This window comes from Uloborus diversus, chromosome 3 (genome assembly GCF_026930045.1).
Source record: "Uloborus diversus isolate 005 chromosome 3, Udiv.v.3.1, whole genome shotgun sequence".
Classification (NCBI taxonomy): Eukaryota; Metazoa; Arthropoda; class Arachnida; order Araneae; family Uloboridae; genus Uloborus; species Uloborus diversus.
This window is the reverse complement of record NC_072733.1, coordinates 124,502,485-124,521,338: the sequence shown is the minus strand read 5'-3', so window position 1 is coordinate 124,521,338 and position 18,854 is coordinate 124,502,485. Positions and strand designations below refer to the sequence as shown.

The 18,854-nt window shown below is 34.7% G+C and overlaps 1 protein-coding gene across 1 annotated transcript in view; it reads right to left on the bottom strand.

The window, feature by feature from the left end:
- Nucleotides 1–18,854, bottom strand: part of LOC129218363 (uncharacterized) — a 79,225-nt gene that overhangs the window by 5,679 nt on the left and 54,692 nt on the right. The window contains exons 2-5 of the mRNA XM_054852605.1: nt 6,388–6,609; nt 5,299–5,553; nt 4,261–4,324; nt 58–198 (exon numbers count right to left, since the gene is read on the bottom strand). Of these exons, the coding sequence (XP_054708580.1) occupies nt 58–198; nt 4,261–4,324; nt 5,299–5,553; nt 6,388–6,609 (682 nt within the window). The remainder of the gene's footprint in view (nt 1–57; nt 199–4,260; nt 4,325–5,298; nt 5,554–6,387; nt 6,610–18,854) is intronic.

Sequence of the window (18,854 nt, the reverse complement as noted above, 5' to 3'; positions counted from 1 at the left end):
CGAAAAATCTCATTTTTACAGAAACAATACTAATAATAATAATAATAATTTCATTACTTTTTGTTGGAATGAGGTTCAGTTGAAACAGTCCATACTGGGTTATAGTTAAAATCGTAAAAGGTCACTTCGTCTTGAATCCACACTGCCAATCCATCTTTGGTTGGTAAAATTTTCCCTTTGCTTAAATCACCAATTTCTCTGTAATTAAGATAAACATAAGAAGCTATGTTTTCAGTAAAAGAAAATGTATTTGCTGAAATTTGTTTTGGAAAAATGCTACACGCGAATACATGAAGAATTTATTTATTTATTTAATTTAATGGTGTTCACATTTCCTCATAGACTGGAGGGTCTTTCTTGCCGACTTGGATATAAAAAAAAATATATCTGATAGAAATAAAAAAGAAGGTTCGTAGGAGAAAAGTAGTGTTTTCTTTTCAGACAAAGCTCTATGTTATTAAATTGAGCATGAATTAGTGATTAAAGTTGTGATACAAGGGGCGTTATGCTGGAGGGGGAGGGGATTTAGAGACATATCCTAACCCACGAAACAGATATTTTCCTTATGAAAACATGATGTCGTAATGATAAACAAAAACCATGCTCATGAGTAATATTTTCGGAGTAGATAGACAAAAAAAAAAGAGTAACCAGGAAAAAGTGAAATAAATAGTGAAATAGTGTGATTCAGGGAATTAAATCAAAATGTTTTTTCTTTTTACGTTTAAAACTCATGAGAGAGGTTATGCTGATGCTAATTAGAACATATAAGTCCCGTTCGGGAGAATGGTGATTGGAAGATAATAGATAAAAGAGTGTGCAAAGGTGAACCACTGCCTTCGAATAGACAAAACAGTTATACACTAAGTTTTATAGTTGTATAACAAGTTTGGACCTTAGTTGTAAACCTTATTAATATAATATTTGGTATCAATGCCAAAGCAAAATGTGTTCATACCATTAACTTTGATGTCATTGTTATAATAGTTATAATTGATGTAATAAATGAGCAAATTTCGTCTGTGTGTTACTGTCTGTCAAGGTCATTTCAGAGCAACCATAACATCCAATCAATATCAGAGTTCATTCTGATGCCAAACGGTGGTCAATCAGAAATGATTGATATGACATCGAAGATATCAGATAGAAGAAGAGGTGGCAATCAGGTTCTATACTCGGAGAAGAAGAAATTTAAAAACAAAAAGAACTATAAGACTCCGTTCTTCGAAATGACGTTGTGTCATACCCTACTCCTATAAACTAAGGTAAATCGTTGCCTTCGGTACCAATACCAGTTACATATTTGCCATTCTTCAGTTGACTAATATCCACTTATTGTTTTTTATAAAACTTTTAAGCTTATTCCTCATTTATATACCTAAAAAGATTTTTCTTTATTTATACTAGCATGAAACTCTGCCCTGGCAAGAGCCAAAGCCTAACAAAATGTCTCATGTTCTATGGCTAACTTGTACTAATCGAATTCAACGTTTATGTGTTTCAGTGGAATCTCCTTCTGAAAATTTAATAATTCTTGCAATATAAGTTGTCAAAGTTAATGCTTTAATCTAGTTTGCAATCATAGTTACCCTTTATGTGCAGATTGGCTCGGCAGTTGTTCAAAATCACTGCAACTAGATATTTCTAAACTGAGTTGAAGTGTAAAATAGATCCCGCAATCCAAAGAAACAGTGTTTTCGTATGTCCTAAAAATTAATTTATTACAATGCTGACAGACTTGGAACAGCACCTCCGTGAATAGGGAAGTTTTCGATTTTTCCATTTTATTTTTATATGATAGAGTAACATGTATGAACATCATAGGTGAAAAAAAATTTGCGATACGATAAGTAGTTTTTTTAAAATTAATTTTTAAAGTTCAAGCTCTTGTGACGTCAAATGGCATAGGAAGTGACGTCATCCCCTCTGCCGATAGGGGAGAAGCGAAGGTCACGCATTCGACTTCGAAGACGAAACGTAAAAGGCTTTCTCCTCGCATTTAACTCCTCGCATTTCTGGAACATTAAACCTCTCATCCTCTCGAAAATATTCGAATATCTCATTGGTGTTACTTGAGGAAGATTATTTAGATTGTGCTTTAACGAATCCGGCCTCCATAGTGTGTTCAAAAGGATTATTGAATTTCTAAAAAATAAAAATATCAGCGCGCTCAAAATGTTCCTAGCGAAAACAAGGGATCTTCGGCGGAAGGCTGCCCATTCGCGCCCTGTGACGTAGGCTCGTGACGTTTCAGAAGAGCGTACTTTTGAGCGTGGATTTTTAAAAATTCATTAAAAATCAACCACGGTGTTTTAAAATTCGGCGATGGTGAATTTTTTAGTTTCGAGGTTCAATTAACAATATCCAATAGCCAAAATATGAACATTTAATAGGTTGCAACTTCCCTATTGGCAGCCTGTTGGATTTTAGAAGCTCGTAGTGTTTAGCAAAATAGACTCCCAAAAGACAAATTTTCCACATTCTTATTGTTAAGTTTCATGCAGAATCTTACATTGATCTCAATGACTGGAAAAATGTTTCTGATTCACCAATACCGAAATCAAACTGTGAAGAAGATATTCAACTGTTTGTTTCAGGCAAAAAAAAAAAAGTTTACTATGCCTGCCATGCCATACACACAGGCTATTGAAAGGCAGGGGTGCCCACCAGGGGAGCTCATGGCGCAGACTCTGCGGCATTATAATTTTTAAGAGGGTTGATTTTGCAGATTTTTACCTTATTTTTTTGGGGGGGGGATTCTCGCTCTGGGGGGGTACTTCCCAGCATGTGGTGGGGGGGGGTTCCATCATCCGATGGGGATGGGCACCCCTGTGGAAGGGCAGTTAAAATTGACTTAAGTTTCAACTACACTGCAAAAAAGAGAAGCTTCAATAAAGAACCAATTGGAGTCCCGAAAACTTATGCCAAAACTAGATAGTAAAGACTTCCAAGTTATTTTAAGATGAATATTTTTAATTTTTTAAATAATTATTATCATAAACGTTTTTGTAAATAAATGATTAATACTTGGACAACCTTAAGTTGTTATATATATTTGTAATTCTCTTTTTCAGTTTTTTTTTAATGAAAATACTTTTTTCCTTAAATACGGTTTTTTCAAACTCAATCCGGAGGCAAAGAATGAACTCCTAATTGAATGAAATTTTATGTATAACCTTAGAGCGTCATTTGGCACCTTTTTCTTGCCCTGCCCGATGGAAATCAGAAACTTTTTTTTTTTTTACCATAGGACGATGACCCACCCTAATGAATACCATGGATTTTGAGAGATGGTTATATAATTGTTTGGCTCTGGTAAGATGAGATCTGACCTGGAGAGTCTTTGTTTCTTCTTTAGGAATTCACTGAAAAAAGGATGTGGTATTTTTACAGAATTCAGTTTGTCTACCTTCGCGATACTACACTGCGAAAGAATCCCAACTCAAATCCAAGGGCAGATTTAGGGGAGGGTCAAAAGGTCAGCTTACCCGCCTGTGACAAGAATTATATTATGATTATTATTAAACTTCAATTTTTTTATCCGAAAAAATAGTACATGGAATCAATGTTATTTTTTTTTTGCATAGTTCTGTAAGGCCAGTACGTCAGTCTTCTCAGTGCGTCATAATTTAAAGGATTGACTGGGTTACTGGTCTTTTGCTATTTTGAACAGTCATCTCTAATGAGCCTAACGTTTTTCCAGAGCACTCTTACAGCTTAAACCACATGTCGCGTGTGTGTTGTGTGCTTTTTCTAATTATTTTATAGCTAGCTATAGTCTCATATATTCAAAGCCTACGGTTACGTGACCAGCCTGTCTGCCTAAAGAAGCATGACTTTTGAAGAAAATTTGAGGGAATATTATGGCAAAATTTATGAAGGGGGGGGGGCTGCTTCATAGCAAATGAGGAGGTGGGAACCACTGCTAAACTAGTATTTTTTTGAGTAGGAGGTATAACGCTGGTCATTAAAACTTAACCCCCCCCCCCTTACAAAAATTTCTATATCCGTGCCTTTCTGCTCACTTCGTCACAAAAACCACATTCTCCTTTCAGTGAATTACCGAAGAATAAGGAAATAATCTCAAGGTGAGGTCGCATCATATTGGAGCCGTACTGCAACTAATGAATTCTTCTTTTTAAACTGGAAAAAAATTCAAGGACGCAGTCGTCTGGAAGAAGATTGTGAGGCTGGCAAAGACCCATCTTGGGATGTAATGCCCTGTAAAAAGAAGAATGAATACTTTTTGATTGATCTTACCTGGAAAGGATCTGTGGCACTCTTACGTTACGGGAACATAAATCCTTTGCAACGTTTAATACTTCTGAAATTGGAGAAAGAAGTTTTCAGAATTAGATTTTGAACTTGAATTTAAGCAAACATATTATGCACTACTATTTGTAGAAGTTTTTAAGCGTCTTAAATGCAGTGCGCGAACCTCAAAAAATTAAAAGGAAGAGAAATGTTCTTGGAGGAAGTACAAACAGTTTCCTCTCTCTCTCTCTCTGTCCGTATTTTTCAAAAACATTGCTTTTATTCCATTGTTTTCTCCGAAGTTCAAGTATAACATAAAAATTTAGTGCACACGTTTTGATTGCAGCACTATACACAGCCAACATAGCACAGCTCCATTTCTTTGTTTTGTATGTGTTTAAAGGGCTGTATTATTTATGATCTAGAAAGAATTAAACCCCTTTACATTAATTATTATTTTATAGTGTTTGTTTAAAACAAAAGAAAAATAGTAATAACTTCCTTGAGTAGGCCTACCGTGCTTGTCTTTATAGCATATCTAGAAAAGCGAATGGAAATTCAAAAGCAAACCTTTTTATTACTGAAATTGGATGAGTAAAATCTATCTATCTCTCTTTCAGTTGGAATACGCTGAAAATTATTTGGAACGTAAGTTTTTTACAAACCGAGACAATTTTCTTAAAAACAAAACATGTACCTTTTATGGGCAAAAAGCTATTAATTAACATAAAAACAATAGAATTTATTCTTTCAATTATATTCTTTCAACTTTGGCACCAAAAAGGAAATTCTAACCGATTTGGAGCATGATCTTCTATTTTCTGTTCATTTGAATTTCTCAAAAAGTTTTCGCTAATCTAAATGTGGTAAAACTTTCACTTAATTGATGTGGACTACTTTAAGTAAAAATATATATTAGAGCTCTGCTGTATGTTGTATTTCAAGTTATTATTAACGAAAAAATATGAGTGATAAGTTTGAATTCCAACACGAAACAAATAAATGACTGTAGACATGGAATTTTAGAAGAGAAACACTAATTACCTTTCTCTCCTTTCTGGCAAATAAAAATTAAATCTGCCGTGTCATTTCCCCAAGATGTCAATCTGGACGGATTAGTATCACATCGAGGAATATATACATCGTATACTTTGTTTATTTGGGATAAAATTCTAACTTTGTCCTTTGACACAGCCAATGCTATTTCTGGAACGTCTTTACCATCGCAATCTGGAAAAAATGCTGGATGAGGTACGGCTTCATGTCCAGCAGTTATGCTTCTAGTCCATATTAGTTTTCCTGAATATGAGAAGAAAAAATAAGAAAATTAGAACAACTAATGTTCGGCTCCAGTTTTCCTGAAAATGAAATGAACAAAAAATAAATAAACAAAGCGGGAACAAATGTATTTTTCAAATTAATTGTTTAAAACTTTAGGACTTTAAGATTTTCCTTTTTTTTCCTGAAACTTCTGCGAATAAATGAACTCATAGTAGTAGTGAGGTCATTATGCAAAGCAGCAATATACATTTTGTGCAACAAATGGGATCGCTGTATGGATCGGAAATGATTTTTAGGCAAGAAGGAGGCCTGCAGGCCCCCATGCAAACCTGTATAATTTTAAAAGTAAAAATGACGCTCATGGTAGAACGCAGTCGAATACTGCCAAGAATCTCATTCATATTTAAAATCTGCGCCAAATGTGATACTAAATTTGGGCATTAAAATATAGTTCTACATTAATTATTGTTTTTAAGCGCCCATATCTGTTTTTATATCTGTCATTAAAAATATATATATATTTCTTTTTAATACATATGCAATTCCCTTAAATTGTTAAGTGTCCCGTTTAAAGAGGAGGGGGGAGAAAGGTCACCTTACGAAGAAAAAAACCAAAAGACGGATTTTTCCCTAAAAAGAAAATTTTGCTCACAGGAAAATAATTTTCATTTAAAATTAACCAATGTGTACATTTATATTTTTAGCGAACAACTATTGGCAAAACCTAGATCTTTGAGATGTATTTTTTTTTTAAATTATTGAAGGGAAGTAACCCCCCCCCCAGATAACTGCTATTAAATTCTTTTAAGAAAACATTCATTTAATAAAAATAGAAAGAATATATATTCTTACCATCAAGTTCATTAAAGAGGTACAAAACGCCAGACTTATCCATAACAAGGCAATCTTTTCTGTCTGGTGACGCAAAATTTCCACATTCAATAAAATTAGCAGATTCCTTCATTTGTGTTTTCCAAAGCTCTTCACCATTTTCATCAATACTCATCGCTCCATTTTCCAAGTTATTTTTATATGTGAAGACAATATTATTTGGAATCCTAAGTCTTGATACATCTAAATAAATCAATAGTACCAAAAAATTACATTAATATTTTGAGTAGACATAAGTAATAAATTTCTGACTGAAAGAAAGAACGCATGGAAATCTACAAACACATTAATTTACATAATCCTTTGAAGCTTTGTTTCAGGCCGAAATTTGTTTTCATCCAGTTAAAGTCACTGTGTTAGTTGGCTGGAAAAAAAAAGGTGGCTTCAAACGAAGTCTCTGTGCCTCAAAGAATTAGGTACACATACGACTCATATAAAAGAAGAGATATATCTTTAGTTGCATGGTATTTTTTTTTTCGAAAGTATTGAACCAGCTTTTAGTGAAATGCTTTTAACCCCACTGCACGTGCGCGACGCAAAGGAGGATAATGTGTTTATGAGTCTATTTATGTTTATTCCCATGTGGCGTTGTAGAGGCTAAACGCCTTGGCCAATTTTGATGATTCTTACGTCAATCGATTTGTCTCAACTTTGGGAGTGTCACTAAACTTACGACAGTAATCAAAATTCACCATATCAAATACCAGTCGCTATATTGTCAGTTCGAGATCGTGTCGCACGCTACCTGCGTGCAGGTAGCGTTTTCACTGCCTGAATTTTTTGTTTACTTAGTCTACTAATTCGATTTTCATCTCTAACATCTTGCATTTATTTTACTCGTGATTCAGGGGTCTGAGTTGCGCGACATGTACTTTCTTGACAGGCTTTTTTAGTTTTGCAAGAACGATTTGACTGATGACGTTTCCGAGTTCGCGGAGGCCCATTCAAATTTTACGGGACTCCTTGATTGGTCAAAAAGGAATGGGTCCCGACTGTTGATCCTTCTAATCTGCTTTTGAATTTATGATTTGTCTTATGTGTGTATCGATTATAAAACTATTCCAATGGTGTAGTTATTCAGTAGTACTTAATAACATTCGAAACTACTGGTCTTACTTTTTTTTTCTTTTTAGTTTGGAGAAAGCTTTTCTCTAAATTTTCAATTGTCTCTGCAAGTACTGACGTGCAAAATATACTATTTACTGCGCATAAATGGTTAAGAAAACTTGTACGAAAAAAAAAAGAAAGAAATACTTCGGACCACTTTCTTCAGTTTAATTTAACCGAGGCGTTTACAAAGCATGGATTCAACTTTGATTATTCTCGCGTAAATGTTTTGTTCATGTAAAGTATATGCTGAATATTTTTGTGTAGGGAATAAAACTTATACACCTATTTGCCTTCGGACATTTCAGTTTATTCGAATAAAGCAGTCTACCTTTCCCTTTCGATATTAAGACATATCTCCCCATTATCGCCATTCTTCAGGAACACAAAAACACGTTTGCTCGATGAAAATGACCGTCCCACTATTTTAGGCCTTTCTATTTTGACTCTCCTAGAACATCGATACGTTGTATGCACTCATGTTATGTGTCATGAATGCATATATTATATGTCATCACATTATATGTCATGTATGCATATATACATTCATGTTGAAAATCGGCCTAGCTTTTTCTGTGTCTAATCTGTTCTTTCAAAACTCCATATTATCTACCCTGCTTGACAACCGTACATTTCTTTGGAATTAAATGTTGCTTTATTCTATTAATCCTTAAAAGATCAATGATGAGGAAAAGCACCATAAGTTCGTGAAAATATAGACATTATAAAGGAGTTTCAATGTTTTAATATATAACTAATATAAATAGCACATACGTTGTAAAATATGCATATGCATTTTTCTTCCCTCACATATTAAGCCCCTCCCCCTTTTTTTTAATCAAATAAATAAATAAAACTATTTTTAAGCTAATGTTTCTTTCATTATAACGTAACACTTTAGATCCTTGAATAACGAATGAGTCTTAATTTTGTGTTATTTTGTTCGACAGAAACCGATAAATAAATTGCATCTGTAGATCTAACTCACTGAACCTCTAACCTCTAATCAAAAACGAAAAAAGTATGCCAAAACACAGAGGATCATTCCACTTGCTTTTTTTTTTTTCATTTATCGGTTCAGGAATGGTTTTTTTCGAGTAGAGGAAAATATTCTGAGAAACAACTGAATGCATTGCATCTAATATTACATTTAATAGAAAAAACACTTTCTTTAAAAAAGAAAGGAAGCAAATGTTATCCTGTCTAACTTCAATAAAGGAGGAATCTTAGCAATATAGAATCAAAAATGACTTTTCTATGAGTACTTTACTTGCTGAAATAACTCATCAGAGTGAAAAGAGCGAAAGTGTTTGGAATTCGGGTTGGAAAAAAATTCTACAGCCCTTCCAAAATCGGGGAGTTCTCTCTTGTACTATAGCTTACTACCAGGCGTTACCCTGTTGCTTATTAATATTACATATATTTTAGATAATTCAATGATTGAATTCTATGAACATAGGCGTAAAAAATTGCATCACCCCCACCTCTGCTGTTCACACGGAAAATTTCGCAATATGACTGAATTAAAAGTGTTTTCTGGCCACTTGCTGCGAAAAAAATTTTTGAATTTTCAGGTCTGCCTTCACGTACAGGTTCATTAAAAACCCTCATTTTTTTCAAATACCTCTAAAATCTGTTAAACGAAAAAGTGGAAGCTCTCCTTTTCAGAGACCGTAATGCTTAGTGGTATTAATAAACTGTAAAAAAAATAAAAATTTTAAAATTGGCATTTTTGAGAAAAATCAAAAAAATTATCTTGAAACTTTTTTTTTTTCAAAAGACTTGTGGAAAAAAAACTAAAGCACATATTTCAAAATGTTGCAACAAAATATGTTCTACCGTTCCTGAGATAATGTACTTTAAAGATTTTGACGAAAATCCCAATTGAAAGAAAGGAATCATGACAGGACCGCCATCTTTGGCGGCCTGTGTCACGGCCCAGGATTTTTTTTTTTTTTTAGGCAAAAAAAAAAGCATGTTTCTTAATTTTTTATGATTTTTAACATATGTTAAATTCAAAAACATCCAAGACCATCACGTTACACCCTTGTTGAATTGACAAATTTACATTGGTTTAATGTAATCACCTTGGGACATAATGATTTTGATAACAATAAACGAACCACAAAATTAGATAAATTTACCAATTCAAGCCACCCAATTAGTTTCGTAATAAAATTTTAAAAACCTATATTTATGCCGCACTGAATCTTTATTTCAAAATATTAAAATTATACTAGCTTGAAAAAATCATTAGTTATTGGGTGCCTCCCATTTTTCAGAAGCTCATTTATAAATTGCTTTAAATCAAAGTTTTTTAAAGTCATCAGAGCAGTGTTGTGCAAAATGCTTCAACACTTTCAACTAATTCCCCATTTTAGAAATTTTTAGGACTTGACTCAACAACAGGGCATTCTTCATCTGACGCATCTCAGTTCCGTCCTCCTTCCTTTTCCTATAACAATCAGGCAAACTTCTGATCACATTAATGGAAGCTACTGAAATATTTTTACTCATTTAGGATCGAAACTCTCGAATTTGACTAGAGAGATTATATCTGAAGCTTTTCTATCCTTTTTTTGGTTTGACTTTTTCGTAAAATGTTCAGTAAGCAGGGCAGTTTCTGATCTTTTCAAACGTAGTCTCTGATTTCAAAACTGATTGCATTGAACGATGTTTGGGTCACATAAAGCGATAAATTTAACGCATAAATAAAGAGAAAAAACTGGGACCGAGTGATTTTGATGACATTAGTGATATATATATATATATATATATATATATATATATATATATATATATATATATATATATATATATATATATATATATTAGGGTGGTCCTTATTTTCGAAGTTGCAGATATTTTACGCGACGCCCCCTCAATTTGTTCCATTGTACGAATAAACGATCCTTTCAAAATTTAAAGTCCATCCATGAATATTAACATGTGCCCCCAGGGCCCCCTTCTTTGAGTTTCGAAGAAAAAATTGCGGATTTTCTCATTTTTATGTAAAAATATTCTAACGTTTTGTATTGAAAGTAATTTTAAACCTCAATAGGTGCTGCTACTTCCTCGACCGACCATTCTCTCACTTTTATTCTGTAAAATTTAACATGTTACAGAGAATAAAATGTACACCAATGGCCTTGGGTCAAGCGTTTCGCTCTTCTGCGCTTTTTCCAACCAAGCGGCAGGGGAACGTTTCTTCCCATCAAGATGGACACAAGGGATTCTATAGGCCATTAATGAGTGGCCTAGGCCATTAATGAACGATCTTTGACAACAACAAATTGCCTCCTCCAGGCTTTGGGGGTGTTGATTTACAAAATTCCCTGCTTATGTAATAGGTGTGTCAAATATAGTCGCAAGGTTTCAATGCTATAAATATAAGTAATTGCAATTATATTTTAATTCGCTGTTCTTTAGTTATAAACATACCTAAATGCTTATGCAATTTTTAAAATATAAATTTCGAAAAATACTCGATTACTCCTAACATAAAAATACACTGTATTTTCCATAGCTAAAATATAAATTTAAAAAAAATATCCAGGTCGGAACAATGTAGAAATCTATACTTTAAATTAATTTTCTTCTATTTCAGTACATATTCTTTTATTATCATCAAATTCTTGCGATCCACAAAATTTAGAAACCGAAATGGATATCTATCCTAACCTGTTGTACTTTTGTTTTCTACAGCTGATCTACCAGAATGCAAAAAAGCTTGACAACTATTGATATCTGCTCGCCCTTCATCACTGTTAGACAACTGCCATATTAGGGATAAAGATGTAGTTCATTTATTTACAGCCTATGTAGATGCAGTAAATTTAAATCCAAATGACCTAGTGATCAATCGTACATTCCTTAACAGAGCAAAAGAAAATCTTCGAGAGGTAAAATTAAATTTCATGAATTTAAGTTTAGATTTTGTAGTTATTCACTGGGATACAAAGCTACATCCTGACGTAACTGGAAAAAGAACGCCGACAGGATTACCGTGATAGCTTCAAGTCCTAATATTGAACAGCTACTCGGAATTCCTTAGATATTTCTTCAGTTGTATATGATATCTTAGATGAAAGTTCTTTATTGCTAACTGTTCCAGCTGTAGTGTTTGATACAACGACTTGCAAACCGTATAAATTATGCATGCAATTTTTTAAAGTAAAAACTGAACTGTGATATATTACGTTTGGATTGCCATATCATGCACTTGAAATCGTACTGCAGAATGTGTCTTTAAAGAAGTTCTTGCCTTTCTTAGTTCTAGATCCGATATTCCATTATTTAAGAGCTTTAAAATTTTGTTGAAAGATCTCCATCATTCAGAACTTATAACATTTCAATCAAGTACACATACCACTTAAATTCTAAAAGACGAAGCTGATGACATATTATTGTTCGTAAAAAGCGGAATTGAGAAAGATTACAGAATGAATTAAGAGTGATTAAGAAGTGGAAGGTGAGCGGTCATTGTCGGAATGTGCCCCGAGTCGGCAGACCAACGAAACTGGGAGATAGAGACCGACGAGTGCTGTCCAGAGAAATTTGGGAGAAACGCACCCAACCGGTGGCCCTCATCCGCGAGGAGTTTCAACAGGCATCCGGGAGTATTGTTTTATATAATACCATTCGTAAGGAAGCACATCTGCTTGGTTTCATGGTCGTGCTGCTGCCCATAAGCCTTTGATCACAAAGTCTAACCGCGCTGCTCGGTTAATGTGGTGCAAAGCACATCGAAATTGGACCGTAGATCAGTGGAAACAGGTTCTTTGAAGTGACGAATCAAGGTTCAACCTTTACCGTTCGGATGGTAGGGTCTGGATCAAACGTCTACCTGGAGAACGTCTCCTGCTAGAATGCATTGTAACAGTAATCAAGTTCGGCGGAGGTGGAATTATGGTCTGGATGTGTTTCTCCTGGTATGGGCTGGGACCCTTGGTCCCCATTCATGGTAAGCTCAACTCCGATGCCTACTGCACTATTTTGGATGACAATGTGCTTCCTACGTTGTGGCAGTTTTACGGGTTGGACCCCTGTTACTTTCAGGACGACAGTGCCAGTTGTCATTTTTCGACGTTAGCCAAAGCCTGGTATGATGCCAATGGAGTTCATCGAATGGACTGGCCTGCCCAGAGCCCAGACCTGAACCCTATCGAGAACCTCTGGGACGAGTTGCATCGCCAAATTCAGGGGTGCACCCCCCGAGCAAAATCGTTGAAGGAACTTTCATGTCTTCTCCAAGCTGAGTGGAAGAAAATACCACTAACAGTCATACAAAGACTTGTGGAAAGTATGCCCCAGAGGGTTCACGCTGTGATTGCCTCTCGTGGAGGCTCTACCAACTATTGATTTTGAATAAAGTTAGTTTTTCTTTTCTATTACAGGTGTCCAAATACTTATTGGTAGTCAGTATATATATATATATATATATATATATACAGACTGCTCGATATTGAAAATGCAACACCAAGAAGGAAGTGATGAAATTTGGAAAAAAGACAGAGACAGCAAGGAATAATAAATGATCTTAATTTCAAAATGATAGGCAGAATACAGAGCGAGTACGGCGTCGGCTCAGTAGGATGTATGACCACCGCGGACAGCGATACACGAAGAAACATGTCTAAGCATAGAGTCAATAAGGGTGCGGATGGTGTCCAGAGGGATGGCTCTCCATTCCCTTTCAACCATTTGCCACAGTTCGTCTTCTGAACGAGGCAGGGACAGAGTCTGCAAACGGCGTCCAATCACATCCCACACATGTTCGATTGGTGACAGGTCAGGAGAGTATGGTGGCCTGGGAAGCATCTGTGTGCCTTGGAGAGCATGTTGGCAGATGCGAGCTTTGTGTCGGGCGTTATCCTGCTGAAAAATTGCATTAGGTAGCATTTGAAGGTAAGGGATTGCCACCGGCCGCAGCACATTATCCAAGTATCGTTGGGCCGTCATAGTGCCCTGAATACGAACTAGAAGTGATATGGAATTGTACGCAATTGCGCCCCAAACCATTATGCCACGTTGTCGTGCTGTGGGACGTTCCACAGTTACTGCCGGATTAGTAGAGTAGAGGCGCCGACGCATCCACCATTTTGGAGCAAACTTGATCCAGTGCTTCGTAGCGATAGCATTGCTTCTGATGTTTACATTTCTTTAGCATGTGTTAAATTGAGTCAAATGGGTGGTTGTTCGGCTGTAAATTGTGCAAACAGCTCTAAGAAAGGATTTCAGCTCTTCAGATTTCCAGCAGATGCAGAAAGAAAAAAGAAATGGATAATTAATAGCCCGCGAAGTGACTAGCAGCCTGGAAACGACGCCAACTATTTCCAAAATTTTGCCAATGCTCACCTTCGCTCTGCGACTCTCTCGTTCCCTGTTTGGCGAATGATTGCCAATAAAGGTAGCTTTCCCTGTTGTACGCTTGCTCCAAAATGGCGGATGCGTCGGCCTCTCCAGTTATAGGGGCTCTAGCTGCCTCTGCACCACTCAGTCTTGCTACATTTCGTTGTTCCAACCATCTTCGGCACAGCCGATGCACCGTGCTCGCATCCATGTGGGTATCAGCTACGATTTGACGTACGGACCAACTTCCCCTTCTCAGTCCGATCACCATACCCCTCGTAAAATCGTCTATCTGCTGGAAGTGCCTTCGTTGACGGCGGCTTGGCATTCTCTCGTGTTACACGTATCCTCCAAGACAAAAACAAAATTTCTTCGATAATTCTCCAGTCAGAAATAACGACACGAATATTGCCCATTCTGTTAGTTCCTTCCCTTATATCTTACTTCACGTGCGTCGGAGAGCTGCGCATTTCACATCATTTACATAACTCAGTGATGTACGTCTACTCTAAAATTTGCATAAATTTCTAAACACTCCTTCTTGGTGTTGCATTTTCAATGTCGAGCAGTATATATATATATATATATATATATATATATATATATATATATATATATATATATATATATATATATATATATATATATAACCAAGAATTGCAAATCATATAAATTTTAACATTTTTTTATGCTCAGAATTCAGGGATCTAAAATGGAAACGAGCATATCGAAGATTAGATTTTATCAGTCTTTTTCTTATTTAAGTGTTTTTAATGGAATACTAAGTTACAATACTAAGATGCATCTACTTGAAATATTCGTGTTCTTGCTGAATTGTTTAAATTTTGATAAAATCCTAGCTATTAAGGTAGAAAAGATTTTAGATTGTAAGGAGCAAGCAAGCGCATCATCTCAACTTTGTTTAGGTGTAAGCAAATACTATACAGATATCCCTTGTATAACACGATTAATTCGTATACTGCTATATCGAAATCGTGTTATGCAAGATTTTATTTACTTTTCTAATGATTATTTTATTTATTTATATGCATTTGAATAACATAAATCAAGGCAATGTGTACCGCGTTGTATTGAAACCGTGTTTCATGTTATATCGAAACCCTGTTATACGAAATTATGAAATAATGTAAATCAGCGTGTACCGTGTTATCTCAAAGTCAAATCTTAAAGGTTTAAAATTTGATTGATGGCTGAAACTTCATTCCAATAAAACATACGGAACACGCTATTTAAGGGGGTCCGGGACACAAAAATCCTCAAATTTTGCAATTTGTTTTTATAATTTGAAAAATTGCTCCGTTTTTTTCTGCTCAAGAGGACGTTTGAATCTTGTTTCTACCTTAAATAGAGCGAAAGTTATAGTTATTTTTGTTGCATGCATCTAACGAAAGTGTACATAACTTTAAAACTTTAAACGCGTTTTTCTCCATGATGCAATTTTTCCCGATTTCTTGCATTCAAACTCTTATAAGTCAGGAACCGATAGAGATAAAGTAATGAAACTTGGAGCATATCTTTTTCAAGCAATTTACTTTAATTTTTATTCGGCGAATTTGAAAAAACGTTTACTGCAAAAATTATGATTTTTTTTTTAAAAAGTATCTTCGAATTTTTCGAAATTTTTCTTCAAATATTTTTTATTTTTTATTGAATCAATATTTTTAAAATCGCCGAATAAAAATTAAAGCTTAGATATTTGTGCATACTTTTTTGAAAAAAAATTGAAAATTGACCAACAATATTTTGAGTTATAGCAATTTAAAGCAACCCCATTTTTTTGAAAAAAACTAATTAAATTTAAATAAAAAAATAATTTTTTTTCATATTTATGTTATGATTTTGCTTATTAAATAAATGATGAATCAGTTAAAAAAAACTTCAAAACTCTAAAGTACATAATAAAAAAATTTTCAAAATGTCCCGGACCCCCTTAATATCTCATGAAAATAAAAATAAATAATTTAAAAAAAAAAAAAAAAAACGAGGTGATGTGTGCCTCACATGACTTCCTTTTACGTCAATTTAATGATAATAGTACATTAGAGTAAGGAAACTTTAAATACTTCCCCCTTAGTTTGTCGCGAACCGAAGCAAAAAAGCGTTTTACAGAGTTTAGTTTTCCCAATATCGATAATTTTAATGTGAATCAATGGCTAACTCTCTAAATGTCGCCAATAGCACCAAATTGAAACCAAATTCGAAAAAAAAATTTTTTTTGCCACATCTTTGGCGATATATCGCCAAGTTGGCGGCAAACTTTGGCGACCAAAAGCTTGGCAATATATTGCGAATTGTTCGCCAAATTGTAACATCACTTGAGTTCGCACTAAAATTAACAACTGATTTTCTTCCAAAAAAGGTGCAAAAGAGCCCTTTTGGGACATCCGAAAGCAACCAAAAGGGGAGGTGCACAACTAGACCCCACTAGGAGTCTACATCAGAAATTTCAGCTTTCTACGGCATGCCGTTTTTGAGTTATGCGAGATACGTACATACATACATACGTACATGCATACGCACATACAGACGTCACGAGAAAACTCGTGATAATTAACTCGGGGATCGTCAAAATGGATGTTTCGGACGTCCATACGCTCTTAGGTACATATGCACGGGCGGTCGGGCCGAAAAACAACTCAACATTCATTCGGGAGTGAACGAAATGAAAATTTAGGCCGATATTTGAGTGAACTTTTTTCGCGAATACAATACTTCCTTTACTATGTATAAGGAAGAAAAAAAAGAGAGGGAAAAACAAAACTTCATCAGCTTCATTTGCAAAGAACAAAACATATTCTATCGATAAAGTAATCAGAGAATTTCTTCTTGCAGCAATCAAGTTTGTCTGAGCAACAACAACGACAAAATAAAATAGAGTTATTCTATTGCTTTTTCTTTTTTTTAAATTTATTTATCGTTTGTCAAATTTAGCTTAGTGTTATTTTATATGTTTTTGAACAGTGAATGGAAACAAAAATGAAATTCAATTTTAAAAAATCGCGTTATATCAAAACCGCGTAGTATTGAGTTCTTTTATACCATGTAATTTTGAATCCGTGTTATAATAGTCGCAATTTTGTTCCTTGTAATATCGAAACTGTGCAATACAAGTAGGTACCGAGTTTTCGAGGGACGCCTGAATATTATTTATGAATGCTGCTGTTTCATTTTAACTGAAGTTAACAATTTCACATTAGGATCATGTAAATTTATAAAATTTGATTCATGTTAAAAGTTCACACTATTAACAGAATATAAATCTGGGAAACGTGCGATAGGTTTCAATAGTGAGAAACATCCCATGCTTGAATAAATTCTTGACACCTGCGCACTTACGGGCGAAACATATTTTTAGCAATCGAGAAAAATCACTCAGCCGGGATTGATATTGTGAGTAAAAATCGATTAGGACAGTTGTTTTTCTGATTTAGCGCTTACACTTTTCATTTATATCTGTTTAAAGGGTTAGATTTATTTATTCCTTCAGTTTTTGGGCGTATATTTTGTTGAAAAAATGTGCATCAATCTTTCAGTTTGATGTAGGGTCAACTCGGGCAAATGGAAAGAATCTCTATTAAAGCTTGACCACTGAAAGATGGCGGATGACCGTAAAGCGGAAACATCATTGGTATCATTTGTAGTTGTTTGTTATTATTTTTTAATAGATTAGATCAGCGAGAACGCGCCTCTCACAACTAAAACATTTAATTATATATTTTATCGTCAAAACTATTTTTGATGTGCAATTCAGGTGTTTCCTTTTACCCGATAAATGCTGTACTCTAATGAAAACGGAAACAACTAAATTTTTCATTTTTCCTATTATTTTCGAAGATTAATGCTTGATGTAAGTCACACTTTTATGGGTATTTTACATGAATTTAGTGAATAATTTTATTTTTGCATATTTTTTCTTTTTATACGATTTCAAAATACGTTTAGAGGATTCAAGCCATACTATCGCGAGAGCTACAGGCCACAGATTAAGTATTGTTGGAGTAGAACTTCTAAAATGGTTATATCCAAAAGTATTGCCTATACAACAATGAGAAATGTATGAAAATAACAACAAAGTCATCAAGATTTGGAATTGTGTTACCCAGGTGGTAACACGAGTGCAGTATTTTTAAAACGGCGACAAAATAAGAAAAGTCTTGTGTGTGTTATCATTATGCGTGATGTTCATCTGTTCTTGCAGTGCTATTGCGGGCACATTAATGAGCTTGTTTATGCGAGACCCACGTGATAACAGGCTAGACAACTCCTTTCCCCCCCCCCCCCGCTTCGTTACGCCACCAGTCGTCGACTTATGAACTTGGCGCGAAACTTTGAAAGCAGTGCATTTTACCAGTAAACAGTAGTGCTCTATCTGAAATAGATGAAATAGGAAATATGTAACTTCGAATGCACATTTTTGAGAACAATAGTGTTGTATTTATCTCATCCTTTCCTCGTGCCGGGATGTAGAGGCAATTAAAAATATATATAATTAAGTATTGCAACTGTCTGCCGAATGAAAGTGAGTCAGCGATTTCAGCTTCCGAACAACCTGCATGCGAAGAAAATGTTGGGCTACTCATGGAATAAATTTTAAAGTTCGGAGGTAACTACTTTTCTCAGATAAACAAATTTACATTTTATGCTTTTAAGTTCATGCAGTTAAAGTTACTTAATTTTTCCTCTATTACACAAACAATTGTCAGTTTCCTTTCTGATATCTTTGTCTGTAATTTGTAATTTTAGCGTACTGCTTTAATATTTGAAATGGTTAACTTGCAGCTTTTTATTTATTTTTTCAACCTTGTGCACGCATTTATTCGAAATGGATTTTCCAAGCTGACAATATACATATGTCAAAATTTTCTGCAAATATACTTGTTGCTATCAGAAGCAAAGTGACTTGGTGTTGATATTCAGTTAATATGCATGTAAACAAGTTTATTGAAACA